The sequence below is a fragment of the Aphelocoma coerulescens genome, chromosome 5 (assembly GCF_041296385.1).
Source record: "Aphelocoma coerulescens isolate FSJ_1873_10779 chromosome 5, UR_Acoe_1.0, whole genome shotgun sequence".
NCBI lineage: Eukaryota > Metazoa > Chordata > Aves > Passeriformes > Corvidae > Aphelocoma > Aphelocoma coerulescens.
Genome location: NC_091019.1, coordinates 28198570 through 28225449, shown reverse-complemented (window position 1 = coordinate 28225449; position 26880 = coordinate 28198570). Strand labels below are relative to the sequence as shown.

General features: G+C 41.1%; 1 protein-coding gene across 5 annotated transcripts in view; it reads right to left on the bottom strand.

Annotated features, from left to right (window-relative positions):
- The window catches only part of AMBRA1 (autophagy and beclin 1 regulator 1), a 131462-nt gene that overhangs the window by 17649 nt on the left and 86933 nt on the right, over positions 1–26880 (bottom strand). For all 5 annotated transcript variants that reach the window (XM_069017316.1, XM_069017313.1, XM_069017315.1 and 2 more), the window contains 3 exons: positions 26241–26429; positions 25640–25794; positions 11239–11378 (listed from right to left, as the gene is read on the bottom strand). In XM_069017316.1, coding sequence (XP_068873417.1) covers positions 11239–11378; positions 25640–25794; positions 26241–26429 — 484 coding nt within the window. The remainder of the gene's footprint in view (positions 1–11238; positions 11379–25639; positions 25795–26240; positions 26430–26880) is intronic.

The following is a 26880-nucleotide window of genomic DNA, read 5'->3' as shown; positions in this document are numbered from 1 at the left end:
TTGGTGCAGCTGGTAGCTGTGTGCCTGCTTCAGGGAGGGTGCCAACTCAACTTGGAACACTTTGCGAGATGACTGGTCCTGTTCATTTGATTGTGCAGTCCTGCCAGCTAGGTTAAACGCTGGGATTTTTGAAGATGCTGTATTCAAACTCACACCATTTATGAGACCAGCCTTATAAAGCTGGTGGCACCAGTAGCTAATTCACTAGCTCTTCCATCTCAACAATGTGAACACACACAAGTTTGCTCTGCCTACCAGTGGGCACCTAAGTCTGGATCCAACCCATGATCTTGTGGCCAGTGGGGAAGATTTAGATAGAAGGCACATCCCTAACAGCCATCTTCCATGAGCAAAATTTTGGTATCTCAGCTAAGGAAGAGAGTTATCAGTCAGCTAAGCTGGTAGATACCTCAGAGAGAAAAGAGGGAGTGAAAGAAAACAGAGATTAATATGACAAGAGCCCAAACAGAATAGTTTCTTCTGATCCACAGGACCACTACACCCAAAAACCAAGTGACTTCCACTAGTCAGCATTTGCAAGCTACCTACAGATTGCATGTAGAAGATAAGCAGACTCATAAAATAAGCTGAAATGGATGATACACCACCAGAAAGCATTAAGAGAAATTTGTCCTATATTCCATGTGAGAAAGTCTTCAATTAAGAATTAGTCTTCCAACACATTCAACAGGAGTAATAAATGGAAATTAAGCACCAAGACAATGACAGAGCAGAAAGAAAAGAGTTTAGTATGAAAGTGTGGATGTTTGATTATCTTGGGACCCAACTACAAATATTGAGGTTGAGAGTGCTGCCCTTAAGGAATGCAAGGCTGCACAGAAAAACCTGTGTTAAGAGCAAGGACAAGAAAAGTCCCTCTCAGACAGCCTTCATTTTTCTGCCAAAACACCACAATAGTTTTTAAAAGTGATTTTCTCAGAATTTTTTTACACTACTGTCATGTAAACACACTGTGTTTATATACAGCGAGACATAGGAAGTTGTAACTTGTACCATGTTTATGAGAAAAAGAGCACAAGACCCAGGCCAAATAGCCTGGAATAAACAAGGCAGAAATAGACCAAGTAAGAATTTCCTGAATTTTCACTGATTTTCTTCTCACTGAATCTTGCCAGTATGCCATGGTATCCTTTGCTATCTGGCTCCAACCACACCAAGCACCACATAGGGACCCCTCTGGAAGGTAAATAACAGATTCCAGAAGACACAGCTTAAAGGTCTTCAAAAAAGCACAATTCAGCTTGATATTATCATACACCCAGCTCTAAAGATGGATAACTTGCTTAAATCATCTAAAAACCTAAAGGCTTGTTAATTGCCTAAAGTGATTACAGGCAGACTATACTCCAAATAAGCTGTGAACCCTCAGACTATCTTAAGCTGTTTATGATCTATCAGCTCTTCCAGTGGCTTAGACAATTTAGGATGTTAGGAGTCTTTGGGGGAGTGCAAATTGCTTATGCCTTCTAAAGCCTTAAAACATCTTAAACTGCTGCAAGTGTTCAGAGCCAAAGTCACTCTTTAGTCATATTTGAATTTTCATCACTGTTTTAGCAGAAACTAACATTGATGAAGTTGGCTTGTTTTGTAGATATGACACCAGCAAACTAAACCAGGAAAATGCATCTAGAATGGGAGAAAGCAACTTCAAAATAAATGTTTAAAATTAGCAAGCATAGCAAATGCTTATTTTTAATAGAACATTGGAATGCACACACACAAAGCTGCCAAGCTCCAGAACCAAGATCTTGGTTTGGTCTAATGTCAATGAGATCCACAGGGCAAGCCAAGTTTTATATATTTAATCTTCAGCATCTCTGGAATTAGCCAACTAAAAAGTATTCTGTTTAGCATACAGAATACTGAAACCTCCTCCAAAAAAAAAAGGAAAAAAAGAAAATCATCAAGAACCCAAAATCCCCAATTATTACTCCAATTACTCACAGTTTGTAGACATTGAGTTAAGACCATTTGCAGAAGGATTTAAAACAGGGAAAGAAAATGAACAAAAATATTGGTTGTTTTATTTGCTAGCTGGATTCATTAGCAGAGTCCTGCTGGAAAAAACAGGCATAAGGGACACTGAATAAAACTCCATAAATAATATGGATTAAAGACCAGAAAATTAAAGAAAATCTTATTGGAAAATAAGAAAATTAAAGAAAATCTTATTGGAAAGCCAAGGAAGTAAACAAATGAACAAGGAAGGTCTAGTATAGATCCGCGGAGAAAAGAAAGGTTATAAGAAAGCAGGATGAACTTGAGCTGCAGGAGAGGGGAAAGACTTTCTAAAAACAAACATGAGGAAAATGGTATTAGAATGAAAAAAGGTCTATTCATTTGTGAGGCTAACAACAGAAATCAATGATGATTCAAAGTGGACAAGATACTGAATTCTCTTCTCTGAAGTTTCCACTTAGAAAATATCCAAGGGTACTTGTGCAATTAGGGAGTAAGAAATATGCCAGACATAGCAGCTAGTTGCACTCATTTAGAAAATTTTTTAAAAAGTTAACTTTTTTGAGTCATTCACACCTGATTTTTAATACCTTACCAAAAAAAGTGAGGAAATGACAAAAGGGCAAAAAAGTCAACTTAGCAGCATTCTTCAAAAAGAAAGCCATAGTTAAAATTATTACCATCTTCTAAGTGTAACTTTTATCCTTAAAGAGAGTAATATAACAAATAGAAAAAAGAAGATATATTGAAACAATGAAAGAGTGAGCCACATGCAGTAGGCAGTAAGTAAAATAATTGCTTGCATGAAATTTAACTGCTTTTGAAGATAGAATTAGAAAAAAGTACAGGAAGAAAAGGTGGCAGGTGTGATCTGAATAGATATAAGTGAAGCATTTGGTAACTGTTTTTACAGCACATGGCTGTGCTCTTACAAAGAGTGCTACTCAAACTGAGAACTAGTTAGGACCTGCAGAAGGCAAGTGACACAGTACACAAACTGGTAAGTACCAGGCTACAATTCCTTAACACAGAGCTCTGTACCAAGTTCCCTTTCTCATGGTGGGAAATAAGTATCACTAAGTAGTCAGTGCTACAGCGTATTTTGAAGAATTGGGTGAGGGAAATGAACTTGCTAATAATTGAAGACTTAAAGCAGCTCTCAAAATTTATCTTTAGGAATCCTAGACATATTAAGTGGAATTTTATGAGGGCAACTTTCACTTAATGCCATCAGTCATGCTGGATATCCCACTCATACAAAAAAAGGAAATAGAATAAAAAATGGTATCAGAAGTGAAATACTGTTTCAGGTCTCCACATTAGCACTCTACTTCTGCATCTGCAATGACCAAGCCTCCTGGCACTGAGGTTACCTAGGCTTCTCTGCACAATTTGGAAATAATTCATTTAGTTTTTTTCTTAAATGCATGAGTAACAAAATCCAAATGTAAGCTTTCAGGATGAATCTATAGTGCAAAATTGGCCACCTTCCTGCCTTTTGAGTCCTTTTATCAATCAAAAGCATGTTTTACCCTCATTTAGAAAATTCAATGTATCTTGTGGTTAACAGGCAGCAGAAGCCCAGGACATGCATTCATTTCCTTGTTAAAGATCCCTTGCAGATGCTGCCTTTCAAAAGGCCATTTGCAGGGAGGACTCAGACCATAAACAACGTTTCCAGCTACCCCAGTTAACAGTTGTGAGAGAGAATATTCCCTACCCTGGGTTACTAACATCCCTTGGTTACACATGAGGGAAGAGAGCTCTTCCTTCTGTCTCCTTGTTTACTCCATCCTCCAGCAGCTATCCTTAAGAGGCAAAGGATGTAGCTTATGCTGCTGGGGGCATCATGGCTGCAGGCTGCAGAGCCTGAGGAATGGAGCCAGCCAGCAGCGAGACATGACCTGCCAGGCAGCTGCAGAGATTACCATCTCTTCACCAATGCTGATAACTAGACGTAGACACATTGTCCCCATTAGCAGATGGGAGGATATGCCATTCTCAGAGAAAAAAAAAAAAGACTGGCACAGACAGATAAATGCAATGATGGCTTGCAAAGCATTAGAATTTATCGTAAAGAGAATTTTCCTAGAATAATTTCATGTTGGAGGCAGATCTCATCACAAAGAACTAAAATATGCACACTGAATAGCACTGAATCAGTTTGAGACTCTCCACACCTACTTCCCAATGAGAGAAATCTAAGGGATGCTGCCTCTGGACCAGATGCATCTTCAGGGGTATATGAATTCCATTACCAGAGGCTCTGACTGCTGAAGAAATCCCTCTTCTCTTGTGGATGCCTGCATTACAAAGGTAGCCTTAGACAAGGTGCTTCAAGAGCTTGGTTTTGAAGTCTTCTAAAACAGTGAGGTTTCTGGAACAGTATTTGCAAAAGCATGTGAGCACTGAGCCCTTCCAGAACCTGCTCCTGAGCACAGGGGAGAGAGAGGACACTCAAGATGAAACAACAAACGATTGATATTTGGATCCCCTGCCTTTTTCCCGTGGCAGTCCTCCACAGGCAAAGCCAGCAAAGGGCAACATGCAGTCTGCTCCTCACCACTTTTGGTCTCATCTGTTTATGTTTCACAAGACAGTTCATGTTTGAGATGCCCCACCAGGGATGTTTCCGAATGGGAAAGCTCTTGTTGGGATGTGAGAGGATCAGAAAGGTTATGAGCATTAAGAATCAAATTCCTTTTTAATTCAGTAGAGGTGTTTCTACCATATAAAACAGACACTGAGGATTTCATTCCATGCTGCAAACCCAAAGATTCAGAAACTGAATCAAACCTTGAAATACGCAGAGTTAAGAAAGATGTACAAAACTTTATTGAAGATTATTACTGGTTATGGTTACAAAGGACATCATGTAGCAGGGGAAAAACATTCTTGGGGAAGCTAAAAAGCCATGTGGAAAAGTCAGTGTGCAGCAGGACAACAGAGGAGTGAGGGGAATTCACACTGCTCTGTATCACTTCCCGTGACAGACCTCCAGGCCACAGCTGAGTAGCATACAGCAGTTCACTTCCTAAATGGAGCACACTACATCACATGGTGTGCCTAAAGGGATTCCTGTTTGTATGTGACATGGCTCTTCCAGCGAATGTCACTGTTACCAATTTAGTGTCTTGATTCAGCTCAGTGGTGCCCACCCTCGAAAACATGGCAGCCTCAGAGCCTTTCAACACCACACTTCTGGACTGATCACAAATCCATCTCAAATCCAAAAAGCACAGATTACCACGTGTTAATGTGAAGCCATGTGCAAGCAGACAGCAGACTCGTGATCTAATGTGTATGCAGGTCTACCAGTTTGCAACCATGACAAGAGTGAACTACAAGACCCTCAGAAAAGAAAAAGGCTGTCACAACTTCATAAAGACTGCAACCTGTTTCCAAGCCACATCTGAGCCAACACTCTCTTATCAGCAGCATTTGCCTGTTAACCACAGACCTAAGTCCTCCTGCTCCAGCTCCAAGATCAGACTTGTGAAAAGTAAATAGTTTCTCCTGTTGGGTCACTTGCAGAGGAAGGTATTTCTAAAAGCTGAGTTCCTGTCGCACAGGAATCCAATCCCCTGGGATCTTTCACACAGACCATTCCTCAGAGACTTAGATTCAGAGGGAAAAGTACACAAAATTTTTAACAGGTTATACAGACCTGCTCTCACCTCCCTAGAGCACAACAGCTTTGAGAGCAAACTTGTCAACACCTGTTAAGATGGTGATGCCTCTTCTTGGTCTTAAAACCAAGAGTCAAACACGGTTAGAAGGAGAAAAGGGATTTTACTTTGGTATTTATTTTAAGGATCCTTAGGTGCACGCATCCAGGTCAAATGCACTGAAATGCACACCCCCAAATGACCTGGTATAACATTATAGGTCTTACTAATTAGCATATCTATCAAAAATTCCCCAGTGAGAGGCTCGAGTGAGCACCCCTCCCCAAGGAACCTTCCACTGGATGGTTCTATCTCAGTTTACAGAATGTGTTCTGGAGAGGACCTTGGGGTCTGGGGTACACTGATCCCTAGCTACAAAGCTTCTAAAACGTTTAGTCTCTCAGCTTGACAAACAAGTCCAAGAATGTAGGCAAAAAAGCACTAAGAATACAGAAGTTGTAAAAAAGGTCTAACAGGGGTATAAAGAAAAGGCAAAAAATCTTCATGGCCTCAATGAGAACCTTGGGTTTAAAATACCAAAACCTGCCTTGTGGCTTAGCAGTTCAGTTTCACCCTCAGTCACAAGTATTCAAGTCATACTCTTGTCTCTGCAAGCCGAGCTGCATTTCCAAATAGCTGAGTCTCTTGCATCCACCCAACCAACACACAGGCTATTGCAGAAATCACCTGGTTGCCACCTTCCTCTAGTTTGCAGTCATGACCTAGTCACAGTCAATTTGTGCCTCTTTGCTGTCTAATAAAAAGTATATATATATTTATGTATCTAGTTCCAAACTGCTAGTCCCATTACCCAGTACGGAAGAAGCCAGGTGGCAATACGCTCACCTGGGTGACAGCTGAAATACTTCCATTTATACAGGTGTTGGCATAGTCAGCATGGATTCACCACAGTGGAATCATGCTTAACCAACCTGACTGCCTTCTACAATGGGAATACTGGTTGGATAGGTGAGGGAAGAGCAGTGGATGTTGTCGAATTTGACTTTAGCGTGCCTTGTTGCACTGTCTCCCGTGATATCCTCATAGGCAAACTTGGGACGTGCAGGCTGGATGAGAAGATGGAGAGGTGTTTTGAGGTGGCTGAATGACAGGTCTTAGAGGGTCATGATCAGTGGCATGGGGTCCAGTTGGAAGCCTGTAACTAGTGGTGTCCCCTAAGGGTTAATACTAAGCCTGGTACTGTTTAACTTGGTCATCAATGACGTGGATGAAGGGGCAGATGCCTCCTCAGCAAGCTCACTGATGACTCAAAGCTGGGACAGCTGATATTCCTGAGTGCTGGGCTGCCTGTCAGGAGGACCTTGACAGGAACAAGAGATGGGCAGAGAAGAACTGACTGAAACTCAACAAAGGCATGTGAAGGTCCTGAACATGGGAAAGAAAAACCCCATGCACCAGCACACGCCTGGGGGCTGATCTGCTGGAAAGCAGCTCTGTGGAGAAGCACATGGGGGTCCTGGTGGACAACAAGCTGTCCCTGAGCCAGCAATGCCCTTGTGGTCAAGAAGGCCAATGGTATCCTCGGGTGCACTAGGAAGAGCTTTGAAAGCTCTTTGGACAGGTCAAGGGAGCTGACCCTGCCCCTCTACCCAGCTCTGGTGAGGCCACATCGGGAGCACTGTGTCCCGGTCTGAGCTTCTCAGGACAAAAGAGACATGGAGCTCCTGGGACGAGGGCTACACTGATGACTAGGGGACTGAAGAGAGGGTGTCAAGAGGATGGAGCCAGGCTCTTCTTGACAATGCTGGGCAAAAAGCCAAGAAGCAATGCGCAGAAACTGGAACACAAAGTTCCACCAAAACATGAGGAAGGACTTCTTTATTGGGCAGGTGACTGAGCACTGGAACTCAGAGAGATTTCACAGTCTCCTTCCCTGGAGACATTAAAAAGCCATCTGGCAACTAACCTCAGTTAGGTGCTCTAAGGGATGCTGCTTGACCAGAGGTTGGACTAGAAGACTTCCAATGGTCCCTTTCAACCTTAACCATTCTGTGATATACATTTAAATAGTTCTCTCTTCTTGGATATTTATGGAAGGCTTTATAACCCCCTCCTTATCTTTCCTTTTTAGTCCTCATAAAGATCCCACACTGCACGTTTTCTTAGATAAAATGTTCCCTTGACCCCTCTATCAAGTGCTCTAAGTTACCATGCCAGTTAAAAGGCAAAATTTAAACTATTCTAGCTTATATATCTAGCTTCTTCTACACTGATATTAATATTTTGCCATCTCTGCTGTTAAGTGTCTTTATCTCATCCTAGAACTAAATTTTTCTTACAGCCTCATGTATTGATGGCTTAATCACCTACAATCAACCAAAACCTCAGGTCTTTCTCCTCCTCCATCATTTTATCTACTGAACTCAGTGTAATTAGTCACTAAGTGCACTTTGTACCGTTAAGTTCTCATTTCTATAGCTCCAGTCACTTTCACAGCAATCCAATTCCCGTGCAATCCTTTGATTTTTCTCTGCAATGACAAAGCTAATGTCACATCCTTGGCAAATTTATTCAGTGCATCCTTACAAGCCATTAGTGTGAATAGTATTAATCAACCAATTCCAGAACTGTTTTTTTAAAGAAGTCCAATGACCTCTTTTGTAACAGAGTTCATATTCAAAAATGTTGTATTCTTTCCTTTATCCAGGACTTCACCTGCTCTTTTCCTGATCTTGTTCTAATCCTAATTCTTCACAAATTAACTAGATTATTTTAGTTCCAATAATAGAAACTGCCTTACTAAAACACAGACATGTTAGACCTAGAGCATTGAATTCTCAAGGACAGGTATACAACCTACAGTACTCCACTTTAGTCAAATTACAATGCATTTGATCCACTTTCCATGGTTTTAACTTTACTTACCTTCCAAACATACCCTATAAATTTGTGTACTGAGATTACAGTAATGGACTGCCAACATAATCTGACCTTGCCATTTCCGTTTTTAACTAGTGTTTCTTTTGAATGCTGGAAGGACTATTTGCATAGCGTCCCATCACGGGTTTATGGAGCTTCAAGTTATGCCCTTTTTTTTTTGTCAGTTTGTACTTCCAATCTACTCATTTAAATCCTCTACTTGAGGAACAGCTGCTATTTCAATCTGTTGTGATTCCTGTAGCACTTGGTTTCAAAATGCCTCCATTGTATATGGGAATTAAGACCCAGGGAATTATAATAATCTCTGTTGTTTGCTACTGACCAGTTTTCTTTGCCAAATTAGAAGTGAGGGGATTTCAGCAGTACAGTTTTTTCTTGATGCCTGCTGTTTGCTAGGCTATCCTCCATATAGTACTCTATCAATTGCTGAATCCTGTATCTAGTATTCATCTTCCACAGTATTATTGTGTATGGAAACCACACAAATATTTTCCATTTTTTTCCCTCACTTCTCAAGTTAAAGTCAATACACATACCAATCTCAAACCAAGTTTATTAAGCCAAGAGCTACTGAGATGGCATCCACATGTCAGGATTTTTCCTTTCTCTAAGGATCTGTCAAGTAGGACAGACACCACAGCTGCAAGCCACTTCTGCTCTGATAGAGCCTCACTCACCTTCATGTTCTGCTATTAGTGCCTCAATGCAAATTATACAGCTCAGTGAGTATCTACACCTTTGTGCTGGGGTTTACAAGTCACTCTTGACTGTTGTTGGTCTATAAAATGGTGCAGTTGAGAACAGAACACATCAGGTGTCCTGTTCCAGAAAGAACCTACCAGTCCATGTGATGTTTACAATTATCACCAGAAGCATCAATCACTCCAATACACCACCAGGAAACCGGCTGAAACATTTTTGTCAACCCCCCAATAAATCTCCCACCTACACAGCCACCTTGTTTCATGTTCACATAAAAAACATCTATTTTTGTTGGAACTGTGCATAATTTACATAGTGAGCTAAGAAGGTTTTACACAGATGTTGCAGAAGAGCTGATTGTGCTTCCATAACATACCATGGAAGCATTCATGTTGAGTCTATAATTAGTGAGGTGCCAAGAAGAGACACGCCACTCAGCTTTGGGGTACTGCAAGCACTGAAGTGGAAATGTAATGTGGAGTGTGTGAAGCCAGGACAGCCAGACCAAGCTTGACTCTGCAGCATTCAATCAAAGAATCCACCCTTAGGGAGACTTCATTTCCCTGGGTTCTCATCCAAGTTCATCTCATGAACCATAATCAGCAGACTAGATCTTCATCATTTTCCTATACTGAAAGTAACTTAGAATAACTCTCGAGTTCAAGAAGAGAGCCATTATTCTTGAATAATTCTTCTGCTTAGAAAATACAGCAACCATTCTTAAAGAAAGCCACTTGTCCTGAAAGAGAGTGATTATAGCTTATTCCGTAATGGTATCTTGTAGAACTTCATGTATAAACAAGGCCTTGATGAAAGATTATGTTCAAAAGAACAAGAGGCTGTTTGAAAAGCACTGGCAATCTGTACTACCAGAACTGGTCCAATCTGAATTCCAACCACAGATTTCACCACAAGGCTATGCTGAATTAGTCACTGTTACAATTGTATGTATTTATTCTGATTTAAGCTAGTGGCTCTAAACTGACAATATGACTCTCCTCAAGCACCACATGCCTGATGTCATGGCACAACAGATGGAGTCCACAGGCATGAGGTACCATCACCAGCAGAGCTGCAAGTTTCTAGCTGCCAGCTTTTAAGTTCCAAGGAACTTCAACATGTGAAGCACAACCCAAAAGAATACCAAGGTAGTTCAGTACCAGGAAATAACCTAAGCAGAGAAACCCCTCAAGTGTTCCTGCAGCATAAAAGAAACACAGTTCCAAAACAACACTTGGACAACACAATGGAGAGAAGGGTCTCAACAAAGTATGATACAGACACTCCCCAAGGACACAGAAAGCAGTATGTTTCAATGTCATCATCTGTGCCAGACCACATCTAAATTAGCTTGTGTTGAATTGCAAGCTTACAAAGGGACAGTTACACCTTTCATAGCTCTATACAAATTAAAGAGAACTGCAATGTACATGTCACACCACTGGGCTTTAAGTGAGGACACCAAAATAATTCACTGTCTGGCTCATAATCACGACAAAAATCTTCGCAGTTCATAGAATCTCTTGCTTGAATATTTTAACAAGTATTTGATAATTCTAGGTCAGCAGCTTTCAACCTGGTTGGTGGACTTCAAGAGGTCCTTGAAAGCTGAGGAAAGCAAACATATTACTAACTCAAATTTCCTGTCACTGTAAACCTTTAGAAGTCCATAAATCCAGAGAGGCTGAAAGACACTGCACTAGTCATATAAGAAATAAAGGGTCCAGAAATCCCAGTAAGACACGGGAAATAACATGAACTAATGAGATGTACTTTAAACAGTCTCTGAAGTTTACCATCAGAAAAACAAACACTGATTTTAAGAGACTCAGGTAAACACTGTGGCTGTCCAAAAGAAGTATTAGGAATTGGGATTTTTGGATCCCTTAAACACAAGAAAAGCCATGTTATCCTCACTGCCCTGAGAACAGAATGGCCAAAGCAGTCATCTCTCTATGTAGTATCTCCATGTAAAGCAAGCACTTACTCTGGTCGGCAAATCACCAGGTCCCCTTTGTTGGTGCCATATGCCAATCCCAGGCCTGGCTCAGGCAGCCAGCGAGCAGAGTTTATGCTGACGTGTCTTCTCTGGTCGGCAGGCATTGGGTACAGAACGTTGAAAACTCTCTGGAACAACAACAGGAGATTACTTGACAGGACAATACAAGGCAGAAGAGCCAAGGCGGCTCAAACAAATGTGCAATTTCCCTGCAGCAGCACAGATGGCCATAGAGACATGTCACTTTACAGGATGTTGCAAGAAACCACTAAATCAGCAGTGAGAGTAAGCAGCTGCTAGAAATGCACACACATGTGCCCCATAATGTTTAATAGGCTGACTGGCACACAGCTGTGGAGCATCCCGCAACCAGAACTGGGTATACTGACAACAATTCATTTAGCCCAAAAATATGACACATGGAAATCATAAAAACAAAGGCAAGGGAAATAGAAAAAGCAGTAGTGAGTCAGTTTGGCTACCAAGAATAGACATGGACAAAGATGCTTCAGCATACTGGGCCACTAAAGTATCAGGACTTTGGACGGGTAGGACTGAAGACTGCATTTACAAGACCAAATCATTAAGAGAATTTCTGCAGTAATTTAGCTAGTATTTAGACCTGTCATCACTGCAAGTAACATAGATTTTGAATCTGGATTTTCAATGGGATAAATCCAAGGTGAAAGAGAGGTTTTCATTAGATTTTCTGGTGGGCAAGTATCCAACCATCACAAGACCTTTCCTTCAGACTTCACAGAAGAGGGGATGATGGTAAACCAGTAAGCAGGGATGGGAATGATGGTATACTGGAACAACAGGATAAATGTTCAGGGGAATGCAGATCAACCACAACTGCACTGCTGAGGTGACTTGAAGCAAATAATTAGAAGCCATTAGGATGGGCCTCATCAGCTATCATAATAAACTGGCGCTGTTTTTCCTCCACAGCTCTGTTGCCCACTGCCTATCTTGTCTGTTTGACAATTTAACTTGAGAAGCCTGAGACAGAGATTACTTATCTACGTGCCCTCCAATAGCTAGTACCCTGACCATCCTGTACGCAATCAAAATAAGTCAGAGCAAAACAATATAGCTGCATTATTTCCCATCACCAGCAACAAATTTAACTGCTCCTCTGAGGAGGCTACACTAGACAAGAAAAATGGCTTTCTCTGCATGGCAGAAGCTGGCCACTCTTTGCCTTGTCTCTCAGCAGTTAGTGTATTCAGAGAAGCTCAGTGTTTGGACAGTAGGAACAGGTCTTTAGGGGTTTAGCTAGGTCGTACCCATCTCTGTCATGTCTGTCCCATTCCCCTGCCCTGCCTTGCTTGCTGGGACAGCAAGGAGGGAAGGGCAAGGGGAGAAACAGAAGGGTGGGGGAATCAGATGTACGATGGTAACACTTGTTACCATGGAGATTAGGATGCACTCTGAGATGGGAAGATTGGATTTAGAGGAGGAGGAGGAGGGAGGGGAAAGGGAGGGGTCTGCCAGAACCAGGAGCATAAATTCATAAAATAAACATTATGAATCTCTCAAGACTGCAAGGGTCTTCCATCATATCCTTCTTTGGTAAGTCAGAAACAAAACAGTTTCTCTTCTCCTGAGAATGGCTATGTCACATCTCTAGAAGCCACCACCTTCCTGGGCTAGCAGCAAGCTCTGCCCAGTTGGCAAGTCAGCTTGCACAGCTGTTGTCCCACACGCTCTGTAACTAGCCACACCAAGGCGGGAGACTTGCTGGCTACGCGTGAGCTTTACTGCTTTGCAGTAAACAGTACCCCATGGAAAATGCTCCTCCGAGGACATGAGTCTGCTTTTGACAACCTGAAAGTGCTGGCTGAGGGCTGAATCTCAAAGACAAGACAGCTTTAAAATTCTGCATCAGAATAGTTGCTTCATCATTCCACTCCACTCCATTCAATTCTAAACAGCTTGTCATGCTGAAGAGCTCCCCTCCCCTGCTGCTTCCCACTCCCACGCTAATGGGACAACTCCATGCAGTGTTAAGGGTGATGACATCCGTGCGTGTGGTAATTAGTATATAAAAAGAGAAAGCAGCTGTACTGGCATAATCACCACTCGCAGCAGTAACCAGGACCCAGCTAATCAATCTGATGCAGTCATACAGGCTGTCTGTTGCAATTGCATCCATTAGCAAGACCCCCTACTCTATACATAGTGGAAAAAAAAAGTTCAAGTTCCTTCAACATCAGCAGGTCTTTCTCTGCAAAGAAGGTCAGAACTCTGCCAGGAAGCATTGTCAAAGATCACTGCTAATTCCTTTTGGATTTTTTTTAGTCTTCTTGTTTCCATTGCTTAATCTTATAAAAAGTTACTGAGATATTTCAACCAAAGTAGCCAACCCGACAACATACCACAGACTGACCATACCTCTTTGCCAATGGATTGTTCATGTTCTGTAATTCTGAACTTCTAGGAAAAATACTCAGGTTACTACAGAAATCCTACATAAACACAACTCTCCAGTTTCTAGATCAAGTGACTGCTGTCAGCCCTCAAACTCTTAAAATTAACAATACAAATGCATAAAGTTGATAATTCAACCATTTCTTTTCATTAGGGCTGGTTCACAGATTTATTGCAGGCCATGTGTAACAGCCATGTTGACAGCCAAGGATTCAGGAATCACTTTAGAAACAGTGCTGTAAAAGTGCACTAATGATCACTTAAAGTGATCTTTAAGACGCTCACCATACCCTATCAGAGTTTCCAGAGAGCTTATTTATAGTAGTGTGGCAGTTCTGGTTAGGAGATATCACATTGCACCACACTTTATCAGCCCATAATGACCATCAGCAGTCACAGAAAGCTTCCATGCTCTTCACCATAACCAATGTCAAACTTGCTCTTAGCATCACTATGCTGCCAGTTCAATAATACACAGACACACCACCAGACATGGCAATTCAGCATTTTACAAAGTTGGCAGCTGCCTTTATTTCCAGATGCTGTTCTGAAATAGTTTTGAATGGTATGTTTCTCTAAATACAAACACTGTGAAGTCTGAGGAGTGTGTGCTTCAGAACATACCTATAGAAGCTTAAGCCTGAACAGGTAACATATGTATAGCAAGCTGTTCTCTTCTTGCAACAACGATGACATATAAATGTTATTTCAGTACATATGACAGGTCCTACTCCTTCCCTTTAGGGCCCCATAACCCACGCTGAATTACACAGAACAGTTGCTCAACCTGTGCTTACGTTTGTAGAAAACCCTGTCTTTGGTATCTCTCCACACTTTGCTGGAGATTCCAGCAGTCTTCTGTCATTTCAAGAAATTCATCTCTCCTTGAGTTCAGGGGATGTCAGGAAGGTAAAAAGTCTTCCTCTAGAAAAACCAAAACTGTCTAGGTACCTAAATTTCCACACAGAAGGCAACTCACACGAAGGGAAAGCAATATTCACTAAAGAAACAAGTTGGTTGCTTCCATTCTACATTCCTGTAATCATGAAGTGTGGGGAAAGAGTTGGTTGAGCAATTTATGTCTGCACTTTTCTATTTCCAAAAACTGTACTAGAAACAACTACCTCTCTCTTTGGTGTGCCTTCTCCATCCTCACTCAACAGGAGTGGGCATGTACATCATGCACTGAACTCTGTAAAGCTCCTTTCAACACTTCACAGCCACAGGAAAAGATGGCTCAAAGAAAGCAGGGCTGTAAGGCATGAAGAAAAGAAAAATACAGGCCCTCAAATTATTCAGCAAACAAGCCACATTTGGAGTGCAAAGGCCACCTCAAGCCCACTGCTGCTGTTTCCCCTCCAACTTGTCACTGCTGTCACATCAGTACTGGCACACCTGTCACAGCCACCAGCTTAGGTGCTTACTTATGGCAGAGTGCCAGGAGAGGCTGCATGACAATCAACAGCCTCAAGGAATCTTTCCCAATGATCTCTTCCTCAGTGTCAAGCTGACAGGCCCAGGGCACAACACATAAGCACAGAGCTAGACAGTTAATTTATACCTGCCCTGGAGGGGTAAGAAAACTTTTTGCTAAAAGTCTCTGCTACATCCTCGTTATTGAGCTAGTCCTTTTGTATTCCCCTCCCACTCTATCCCAGGGAAGCTGCTGCTTTTTAATAACATCAAATTCCACCTTCCCCCCCCCCCCCTCCCATTTCTGGGATGTGTCAACACTAAAAAGCTGGACAGAGCAATCGCCAGGATCCTGTCAGTCATCAAAGCAGCAGCAGGCTGCCCCAAGTCTGTGCTACTGCTGCCAGTTGGCGACGGTGCTGCACCACTCGCCTGATCCAAGCGGCACCGCGCCTGGCCAAAGCGGAGGCATCGCATCAGCTGCACAGCCGCCTCTTTGCTCAAGCCCTTCCCACCTCTAAGGAGAGCAATGGAAAGCAGGGGAGTGCTGAACACTACTTGTTTGGCAGAGCAAGATCTTTCTTCTCTCTGGCACTCAAGAAAGAACAAACATGTTTTGAAGCTAGAGAAAAGTTTTGGCACAAGCAGGTAGGAAAACTCAGCAGGAACTCTTGCTTTTTATCTCTTTTAATTCAATAGAGACACTTCTGCTCTCGACTAGATGCATCTGCTTTCAAGATGCCAACAAATTTCAAGCCATTACCTTCGCTTAGCCTAAGCAGCAAGCTGGCTATTAGATCAACCTTGATAAACACCACTTGGGGAGGGAGTGCAGCTGTTGTCGCCTTTACATGGGGAGATTGTCCTATCCCTGAAGCAGATAAGAAAGGCTTATAAACCACCAGCCTAAAACATAATTATTAATTTTCAACTGAATTAACACTGTCACCAAAGGCTGACAGACAATGAAAACACACAGGGAAAGAAATATCTGATGTGTTAAACACTATAGAAACCTCTTTGCGGACTGGTAAAATACACAGTTTCGCAGCTACTCTGACCGGGGTTACAGAGGAAGAGCTTCAGAAAGGATCATTTATCTCTGCTGGATGAGTATAACTGTGCAGCCAACAATTGTACCATACACCTACACAGATGCAAAGTTTGTATTGGTAAACAAAGTGCTCTTCATATGGGTAGGGGTTATACTATCACAGTGATTGTAGAGGCTGCACAGCTTGGTCAATGCAACTGCAGCTATACCAGAGACTCTGGCCAGCATAGGTACTTCATACTTTAGCAATCTAAGCTGTGTGAAATATGTCACAGGTGCAGCCCTAAAATCACAGCCAATCCACAACACTGTATTAAGTTCACTGAAATACATCTCCAAGGAAGGCCTACATACAGTCTGAAACTACTCAAAGAGCATTAAAACAAATGCATAAAAGTATGAACTCCAATAGTATTTGCCAGAGCAGCACATAAGGTGCAGTGACAGCATGAAGGCATAAGCAGAGCAAGTTTGACTTCATTTTTTTTGATTGCAAGAACCTTGTCAAGAGAGCATTTAAATCAATTAATTATCTTTTTCATTTTTTTGTCTCCTCCCAATACCCTGTTGCCACCAAAGTATCTTACCTGACATTTTTAGAACGTCAACATGTTAACTAGTTCAGCTCTGACATGAAGGTATCAGCTAAGTTTCTATAAAGCATCTACCACTCCCCTGAATACACCACATGTCCTTTGCCAGTAAGCCACCTGCATCACTGACTTGTATTATGCAGTCAATTAGTTTGTTTTTCGAAGGCCCAGAAGTATAATAAGAAAAAGACATTCTGACCTGATCTCCTTAATAAATAACACTATATTTCTGCTTAGATTACATTCTTTACTTTGCCTTCTATTAAACAATTTCACAAAAGATGATGAATTTCAGGCTTAAGACTTGCACTGCCACAAACCCCAGAGCCCTCTACAGCAAAATTCAAGTCTAGCTTGTCTAAAGCAGAGCAAAGCAAAGCAAAACAAATACTCCTTGGGATAACTGACTGATTGCTCAATACATTTGTTCATAAGACAGTGTATACCAGCATTTTGAAACATAGCAAGTCTCCCCTTTGTTTGGAAGGCGTCTCTGTGCCTATATGCAGATACAAAGAAAAAGGCACGCATTTTCCACAATGAGACAGGGGAAAAGATTTGCTTTTTTGCTCCCAGTCTCTCCTTTATTAGGCAGGTTGGTGTGTGCTGCTCAACCCCTCCCCCACAGCTGATTCTTGCTAACAATATACACATCTTTCCAATAGATCTTCTCTGTTAAAATGGAAGAAGTGAAAAATAATGCACTTATCTTTTTGGATTTGTCAGTCTTATCCTCAAATGGATTTTATCGTCCAATGCTCAGCACAAATAAAATTTCTTTCAACTCCATTTATCTTCCTCAGATGCAATAGGATTATATATAAAATTTTTCTTCAGTTTTTACCAATACAACAAACCTCTTTCTGCCTTTTTCCTGCACCTGTTGTCCATGCAGAAAATCCTAGCTTTGCTTTCTGAGCCACAGTGAATTAAATGAGAACTCTTAATTTTCAGCAACAACTGAAACCTTAACTGTGGATAGTTGATCCAATTCCTAAAACAGGTCAGCACCAGAAATTCTTGTTGGATGGAATGAGAAACTTTCTGCAAATGTAAAAGATTGTTGGTTCTTTCTGATCCTACTTGATCACAATTTATTGCTGATATTTCAAATTCAGAGAAGTCTCATTAAAGCACACCTAATCCTTTCTTTCTTTAGATGAGTTCTTTGCATTATCAGCTGGTACTGTATTTCACAAGCCTGCCATGCAACTACTACATTTAAATATAACTAGTGGGAACAAGGTCTTATGAAGAAATGGATCATCTTAGGTAGCAAAGCTCTCTCTCAGTAAAATAACACACTTGCAGTGAAGTGGCTCATTATTTTACTACCTGTCTTCCAAAGCCTGCAAAACCAAGGTAATAGCTCCAAAAACCCCCTTAGGGGACTGGTCCAAACCTGGATCTGAAACCTAGGGTTGAGTAAGCAAGAAACTGTTAAACAAAACAATTACCCTTTCATTTGCATATGCACATGGTTGGAAAAGATGAAAGGAAAGAAACAGGAATGCCAAAGGGATTGGAGTGACGGAAGATAGATACGTGTGTATGTATGTTCAGTGCAGATGCAGAAGCGAACTGAACTGTGCCAACAGGACTGTGCCCCACTGCTACTCTCTCCTGCAAAAGTCACCAACAGCTCTCAATGCTGGATCAATCCAATGAAGATACGGTCACTTCTCTGGCAAAAGGAATGACAAACTTTTCCTTCTTTGCCCTTCACTCAGACTGCAAACCAAAACCACTACCTGTGAATTCCTCATTAAATGTCATGCTGAGACTGTAACAGCAACATCTACAGTGTGTTAAAAATCCAATGACAAGAGCAAAGGATTTGTGCACAGCTGCCATTCCACTCTATTCTCCATCTGCTGAGCCTCAGTAGAATGGCATACAAGATCAAATGTCAACAATATGTTGATGACAGGGCTACATGCATCCTCATCTAGGTGAAAAGAGGCTGTCATCCAGCTGCCTACATGTCTGAAGGAATAAATACTGGAGGAAAGAGCTGGTTCAAATTTAACTCAAGGAAGATGATAGAAAGAAGTACTGAAAAAAAGTTTTTATGAAATTGCAAACAGCAATTTCTTCTCAGACCATGTCCAGTTCAATACAAATTGGTAATAATTCACTTTGGCTCCCTTCCCCCTAAATGACTTGGGCAAGATGACTGCACATAAATAATCTCAGATGTGGAACCATGTTTGCCATAATTTCTTAAATCTAGTTAAAACTATGTACCAAACTGCACTGAAGCTAACAGTAGCTACTGTGGGGTATACAGGCTCAAGGCCTTATCTGAACTGCAAGAGCTCTGCTCTCCAAATACCAAACAAAATGTCTTGGCTCTCAGTTTCACATCCCATGAAGTAAAAACATCCTGAAGAGATGTCATTTGCCTTTTCTTCACACCAGTTTGCTAAAACAGACATTGCTCTGTGTTTAACCATCACATGAGATATTAACACAGTATTTTATGAAGGGTTCTAATGAGTTTTTACAGTTTCCTCTAAGTTCTGCCTTAGCAGGCTTCAGGCAGACACAGCTGAATTGGTCAAGACAGCAACATAACTAACTCTTACAACATACTATTCCTGCATATTTCTGCATCCATACTCAAATGTGCACAACTGTGCAAGTCTGTGTGCCACCTGCACCCCCAAGGTGGTGCTGCATTTTCCAGTGATGCTGAGTACAGCTCTTTCTTACAGCATACTACATAAGCAGTGTTTACCAATATGTGTTTTGGATATGATCTGTTTTCCTAAAGATACCTGACAGAATCTGCCAACATACAGAATATATAAAATATTTGGTCTCAACCAGACAATTACACTCTTCTCTGCTAAAGGAAGGATTGCCCATTTCAGTGAAAAAAGGGTCGTGTTCCCATGTCCTCTCCTAGTATCAAGAACTGCCTGCAGTCCGTGACTTTGCTTGGCCTTTTGAAAGTCTAAAAAACATTCTATGCAGCTTGACTTCTGCCAAGAGCAAAAAATTTCTTTGGGCAGTAATTGGATATATTATTTGTAGTTCTACTTGGAGTCAACAGAAGATCACCCTGTTGACCTGAAGATGTCAAATCTTTCTTAAAAGAAGACCCAAGGGACCATACCAACACATTCTTCTTCAACAACACAGCAAGAAGTTGGTACTTTCTTGCAAACTATTCTTTTTCTCAGAAGTATGTTAGTTCATATGAACTCTTCCACTGAAGGTAATGTGTTGCAGTAAGACATCTCCACATATTCTCCTACCCAATTTTCTTTCCACATTCCCATGGATTCTGACAAAACTAACTTGTGCCTCAGTGAAGCAAATGTGCAGGGTATTTGTTTTCAAGCTTCAAGCCTGGTCGCTTATGGCTACAGTGCAGAAACTGATCGTGATGAGGGGGGGTGCAGTTGGGCCTGGCCGGAGACGAGAGGTCTCTATAAGCAGATCTTTGGTGCACGCTGTTTATTGCAAAGGGCATGGGTACAAGGGCACTGCTTGGAGCTGCCAGCTGCAGCTCCAAGCAGGCCCAAGGTGTAAGAGAGAGAGAGAGAGTAAGCGAGAGAGCTAAGAGCAAGAGGCTAAGAGAGTTAAGAGCGTAAGAGAGACGAATTAAGAGAGTAAAGAGCTAAGAGCTAAGAGAGCGAGGTCCTTGTTACAATACAATAAATCATCTTCTGTACTGAATATTCTAATTCTCACTAGCCAATCTAATACAAGGTACAAATCCTATAACATTTACATACAGCCTATAAGAGTTACTACATTACCATAGAGTGTTACATTTTAACTTCTAAAAACTACTCCTTGGACCCCTTCTGCTGAGCTAGTAGGGTCTGCTCTGACCCTTGGACCTGTCTGCAGGCAGAGGGTATTGTCTAATCAAGAGGGGATTACCTTCAGCCGGCTATACCATTGTTTTCTAGTTGTTCAGTAACTAAGACTTTATATCTTAAAGGTGGCCTTCATTTCGATGTCGCTTACAGTTTTCATATTCCCAAAATCTTTTGTCAGGCAATCATATTTATAAGGCTTTCCTGTTTCATCTTCCCCAACATACAGGACCACACATAGCTCACCCAGAGAGTCAGTGAGTGACCTTTGCAGACCACACTGGATACATTCTACTGACACTTGCATGAAGCTCAGAATGCAATAGCACTCAGTAAAACTGTGCCATCTTTTCACAAATTCTGTGCATTGTCCTCATTGAGAGTTAATATGCTAAAACAAAAAAAGCTTGGCCTTGTGCTAAAACTCTGCAAGTCTTTCTGTTTCAGGCCCTTCTTCCTGTGGTATTTGGAATTCTCCATCTGTTTACAATGGAAATGTACACATACTCTGTTCCATCCAGGCTATTGACCGACCACTTAATTGGAATGTTTCCCAAATAGCAGCAGTCTTGTCAAGAACTAATTCTGGATCTCCACAGCCTGAATTTTTTCCACATTCAAAGCACAGTGCAGCATTTGAGATGGGGCTTGGTTAAGTCACTTTATCCCCACAAATTGTATGATTCATTCTTCAGCTTCATGCCAATCAAATTTTTCTATCACCTACTTCACTTTTTGTATCCTAAACTTAAAAGCTACTTTCAAGGTTTTATTTTAATTTGGATTCCAGTAATCATGTTTTGCTGATATTTCCAAGTTATCTTCCTCTGGGTAAAATGAAAAACATTAAACATTGCAAGGACATCAGCATTTGTGAATGCCAGAAATAAAACTACCTTCTGGCTGTCTTTCTCACTAGTACCCACTGCAATCAGTTCCAGGGCAATATGATCCTTAGTCTTCCATGTTTCTAAGGATCTTCAGCTCCAAACAAGGTTCTAATTTCATGTTCTTCGAAGTCTTTTAACCTCCATATATGCTTGAAAGCACCTGGAATTCAGAAATCACCCTAGACTGAACAGCTTGAAAACAGACACTCTTATTTAGAGATTAATTCCACCTATGTTTTCAAAATAGGCTATACAACCTATCCTTACTCCACATTTGGAGTCCTGTCTCCAAGCTTTCTCTCTCTGAAACTCAAATTGCAGACAATTCCCAGCATCACTGTTATCTGTACCACCCCCAAGCTAGAGATCTGCTAAAAGCAATTCCTTCCCTGTACTCTCCAGCTACAGATAAATTTCAGGGATTTGCAAAAAAATCCCACAAGAACACAAGCAAAAACCACTTGAAGTTCATGCATACCACTCCTGTTAAAAGTCAACACTACTAGAGAGCTTTTGCTTTTCAGACTGAAGTTTAAAAATTATTCTTTAGCAGAGCCAGGTTTCCATGTGAAATGCTAATCAGGCCAATCTGAAGGGAGTGAACAGAAAAAGCATGAACCTCTAGCTCACAACTACCACATTTGATGACAATTCATGACTTTATTTCTGAACACAATTTGTAACTGTCAAATCACGACAGCCCTGACCTGTTGTGAACTCTATCCAATCTCTCTGAAATATTAGGAGTAAGATGTACACAGACAACGCACACTTGTATAACCAAGGTGCCCCTTAGTAAAATCCAGAAGTGCTGCAGTTCTCAGAAAATTTCATCGATGGCCAGTGGATTTCTAGTACAATTAAATGTATTAAAGTTTCATGTAACAAAATTAATTAATTGCATCTTCAAAATCTCTATTTTAACAGCAAGATGGAAGAAACCCTCCAAGCAATAGAAACCTGCATTCCACTGACTGCTAGTTAAGGATGTGGAAGAAGGGTTATTTGAATCAGAAATAATCATGGTATTTCACTCGTCAGCAGTGGCTTAGAGGCCATGTTGCCAAGCCCTACTCTTCTAGTTCATTGACTGCAAATCCAAAGCCATGAGGGAGGCAGGAAGGCAGGCAAGCAGGAAGGAAGGCAGAAAGAACTGTCAAACAACTTTTAAGAATTCTCAAGAAATGTAATGTAGTATTTCTTCTGGGAGTTTTGGAGTAGTGTATAATTAAAATACCCACAAAATATTGCTTCAAACGTGGCTCTGACTCATTTTTAATTAAGAGTTTGAGTAACAAGTGCTTTGTGTTACAAGCTGTTGGCAGAGAGGCAACAAAAATGCTTTCTGATTCTAAGGTGCATATTAAATTAGATATTAAAGAATACAGTTTCACCAGGTTTCCTAAACCTTTTTGTACTGCATGCTGGCCAAGCTATAAACAGATTTTTACACAACTGAATATGAATATGTCAGCCACTGTAAAGATAGTGTGCTAAGAAAATGATAATGTTTCCTACTTAAAACTCTATTTTCATTTTACATGTCTTGAAAAGTATTACAAACTTATGAAGCAGTCTTACTGTGAAACTCAAAGCAGAAGAAATACCTGTGGTGGATGCACTAATATTTACAACTAGATGGAGGAGATATTATTTATGAAATTAACAGCTGTATGCTTTTCAAGCTTGGTCCTATGGACCGCACAAAGACAACCAGCAGCACACCAAAATGTTGAAACAATATTCAACATCACTCAACAGGAAGGTTCTTTAACCAATTAATTCAAACTGATCTAGCTGTGACCCTGTCATACATGCATAAAGCTCCAAGTCCAAAGCAGTCAGAAATAAGACATTTTTAACATCTTTAAACATGATGTGGGGAAGGGGAAAACAGCAAAATAGTTAGCAAATCCTGCTAGACTGGATGGATTTTAAAACGTGGGGGAAAGGTTTTTGGAAGCTATAAATACATGTGCAAGAAACACGAAAAAAGCAACCTTTAGAATACATGCAATCCATCTGGAGAAAAAAAATCCAGAATTACAGCAGATGAGAAAGACAGAAGTGCAGTGATGTGGAGCAAGTCTGAAAAGCAAGAGTGGGAAAAAATTGTACAAAATTTTCAACGCACCAAAACAGCAACCCTCCCCCCCGCCCAAAACCTGACCCTCCCTTGATGGTTTCTGGCTGCGTAAGTAAAGGCCATTGTCCAAAAGAAATAGAAAAAAACTACCCTCTGTGGGCTTCTGGTAAAACTGTGCTTATCACATTACGTACATTTAAACATATCCCAGAAGGAGGGGGAAAAAAAAAGAAAAAAAAAAGAAGAGTTTTTTTTGAGAGAATTCAAAAGAGAAAAAAAATGAAAGCTGGAAGATTGAATTACAAGAGAAGATTAAGGAATACAAAGCATTACTTCACTGAATTGTGACTAAGAGCAGGGGTACAAGCATTTGAAGACACGGAGATGAAGAAATATAAATGAAACATTTAGACAGGGAGCTTGCTGATTTAGCTGGCTACAGAAAAATGTCTCCAAAAGTAAGGGCTAGAAGCCATAGCAACTGGAGTTTAGAGCAAATGTAAAGGACAGATGAGAGGAAGACATGTGATTTTTGCTAATAGGACTTCTCTGTCTTTACTTATGATATGGTAAAAAGACTGTGGGTAGGGCTACTCCAGTTTCTGGCAGAAAAAATATGCATTTCACTAGGATCTTAAAATAGCTGAAAAGAAAACAGTACCAGGGCAAACTACATTTTTAAAAGGATCTAAAAGGATGCTGAATCCATGTACTTTGTGATCTTATATCCACACAGCTTCCACCAACGGTACCTGTAAACCAAATTGTGCTTTTTTTCATAAATACATTGTAATTTCTGTCTCTTACTTTGAGAGGCCTGTACCAGAATGGTAGCTCAGAACCAGGTCTGATAAAGTGCTGACTGGTGCATGAAAGAATACCTTTGTCATTGATCTTCCCTTGCCTTATAATACAGAGCAGATGATGACAATAAACAAGAGAAAATTTTACATCAGCTGATAAAGTGACTCTCTCTGAATCATGAACTGTCTGAAGAGCAACTACAGAATCCAAAGGTGAATCAAGGAATTTCTCCCAGAGACAAGTCTCTCCTCAGTGTCAGGTAAGTAGACAAATGCCTCACTGCAACCCTTGTACACTGGGAAAACACTGCCAAAAGTAATGATAGAGAGGCTTTAAAAAAAAAAAAAAAAAAAAAAAGAGGAAAAAAAGATTTCTCGTGGAATGAGTTTCTCTGTGGTAAAGTTATCCCTCAAAATTCATCTCCTTAAAACAAATCACCTGAATACATGGTCTAGAACTTGAATCCAACCCAAATTTCAGCTTTAAAATTACTTAGTTCTGACTCTTCAACTCTCTTTGTGCATTATGAACTGGACATGGCTTTTACTACCTTGAACTATCAATGAACATCTGTTGTGCTTCACTCATTAAGAAAGCAAGACACACATGTTCTCAACTCTGCCAGTTAGTGAAAAGACAAAGGTTTTCCCTCGGGTACTAAATGAGTCAGAGTGGATCACGGTTCAGCTGTCCTACAAAGCAGAAGAACATAAAGATAATTCCATCACCAAAATATGCTTACATATACATTAAAAACTAATAAATAGCCAGCAAAGCATGTTTGGGAAAAGCCTCAACTTCAGCTTTGGTAAGCCTCAACTTCAGTTTGCAGGTACGATATGAAGCTTGGCTCCTACCCTTCCCAAAACTGCTGACGGCTGCTGTCCTAGAGGTTACTTGCTTTTAGGAATGATAGAACGTGATCCTGAAGCCTCAGCTGATAAGCTGCCTCAGCAAAGCCAACTGTAGTACCACAAACAAGATGCACATTACCTGAAAAAGTACAAAAGACCTAGTAGGTACTCTGAATGATAGCTAGCCCTAGGAATGTATTCCACAACATGGAATGTATTTGTTTGTCATCATATTTGAAACAAGAGAAAAAATTCACAATTATGTTGTATTTACATTCTCCTGCCATGTTTGCATGCCTCTGTAATAAACTCCTTCACATGTTTATTATTCAGTGTGTCTGGAGCACGCTACCTCTTTGTTATTATAACCCAGCAACTAACCACTAGGCTGGAGCCAAACACACAGAAACAGAATACACATACACTCACCCTCATAGAGGTTTCTCCGCCATGGGGCTGTTGCAGCCTGAAAACCTGAGCAACCATGTGTTCTGTAGTGGGGTGCAACAGGATACGTCGGGAAGCCAGTCCCACCATAACGTATCTGCCCATTGGAGACAGGCTCACAGAAATGGCATTAGGTCCTATGAAGAGAAGAGGCGTTATTTCTCTCACGAGTTGGCATCCTGCCCCATGTTTCACCCACACAGGTTTTTTCACTCCCTTCCAGCATTCTCATAATGTACGCCACACTAATCTCATAACGGGTAGAGAAGAATAAGGAGACCTCCACAAGTTACAAATTTTACAGGACATTTCCTTGCTGCAGGTGTTCTATCACTAAGACAATGAAGTCCTTTAAGGAATAAAAAACTATTCCTTAGCAGCTCCCCCATACCAGAACCTTACTTGTCCAGACCATACCACAAGCCTCTCCCCAGCAGTACTGTGTCTGTGGCTGGCTAGATGGCCAATCTAGTGTTTCCTGTTGCTACAATTACTGATGTTAGGCTGTTGCACTTCTTACTGAAGGCTGAAGTTCTGAGGTTCTCACACCCCCTCCCACCCTGACTTCTTGCTGCGTGCTTACCAAATCTTTTTGTGTAAAGCATCTCGCCCAAGTTGTGGGGTGCCAGAGAATATACAGCCAGTATTCCTTCATCAGGGAAGCCTCTTTGACTGCTGGGAATGAAGGCTGCCAGCAGCTGCCCATCAGCAGAGATATCACAGCTAGCATCATTGTAGATCTTGCAGTTTTGGACAAGGACATTCACAGAGGCTGCAAAGAAAGAAAGGAACAGTCATTAAAGCACTAAGGTTGAACAGAGAATAAAGTAAGATTTAAACTTAATGTTGGACAACGGACAGAACACGCAAAAGGCACTCAAGACATTTAGCTTCTTCCAAAAGTTTATGAAATGTTAATACCCTGATTAATGTAAACCTTGCTCCAAAACGGAGATAAGGCACTGCAATGAGCCCAGGAAATTAAATTTACTCACCTCCTGAAGCCCTGGGCCAAGAAATAGTAGCAATTGCACTTTATCAAACCCCTCCCTTTGTTAAGTATAACAGCATCCTTTGCAAAGGACAGCACAGTTTAAACAAGTCTCAAATCATGACACTGACAAACTCCAGCAGCAGTCTCATTAGAAACAGTACACCTTAATTCATTTCCCCTTCTCTTGTGGAGCGCCTCGTTCCCGCTCTCCTCATCTCCAATAAACAGG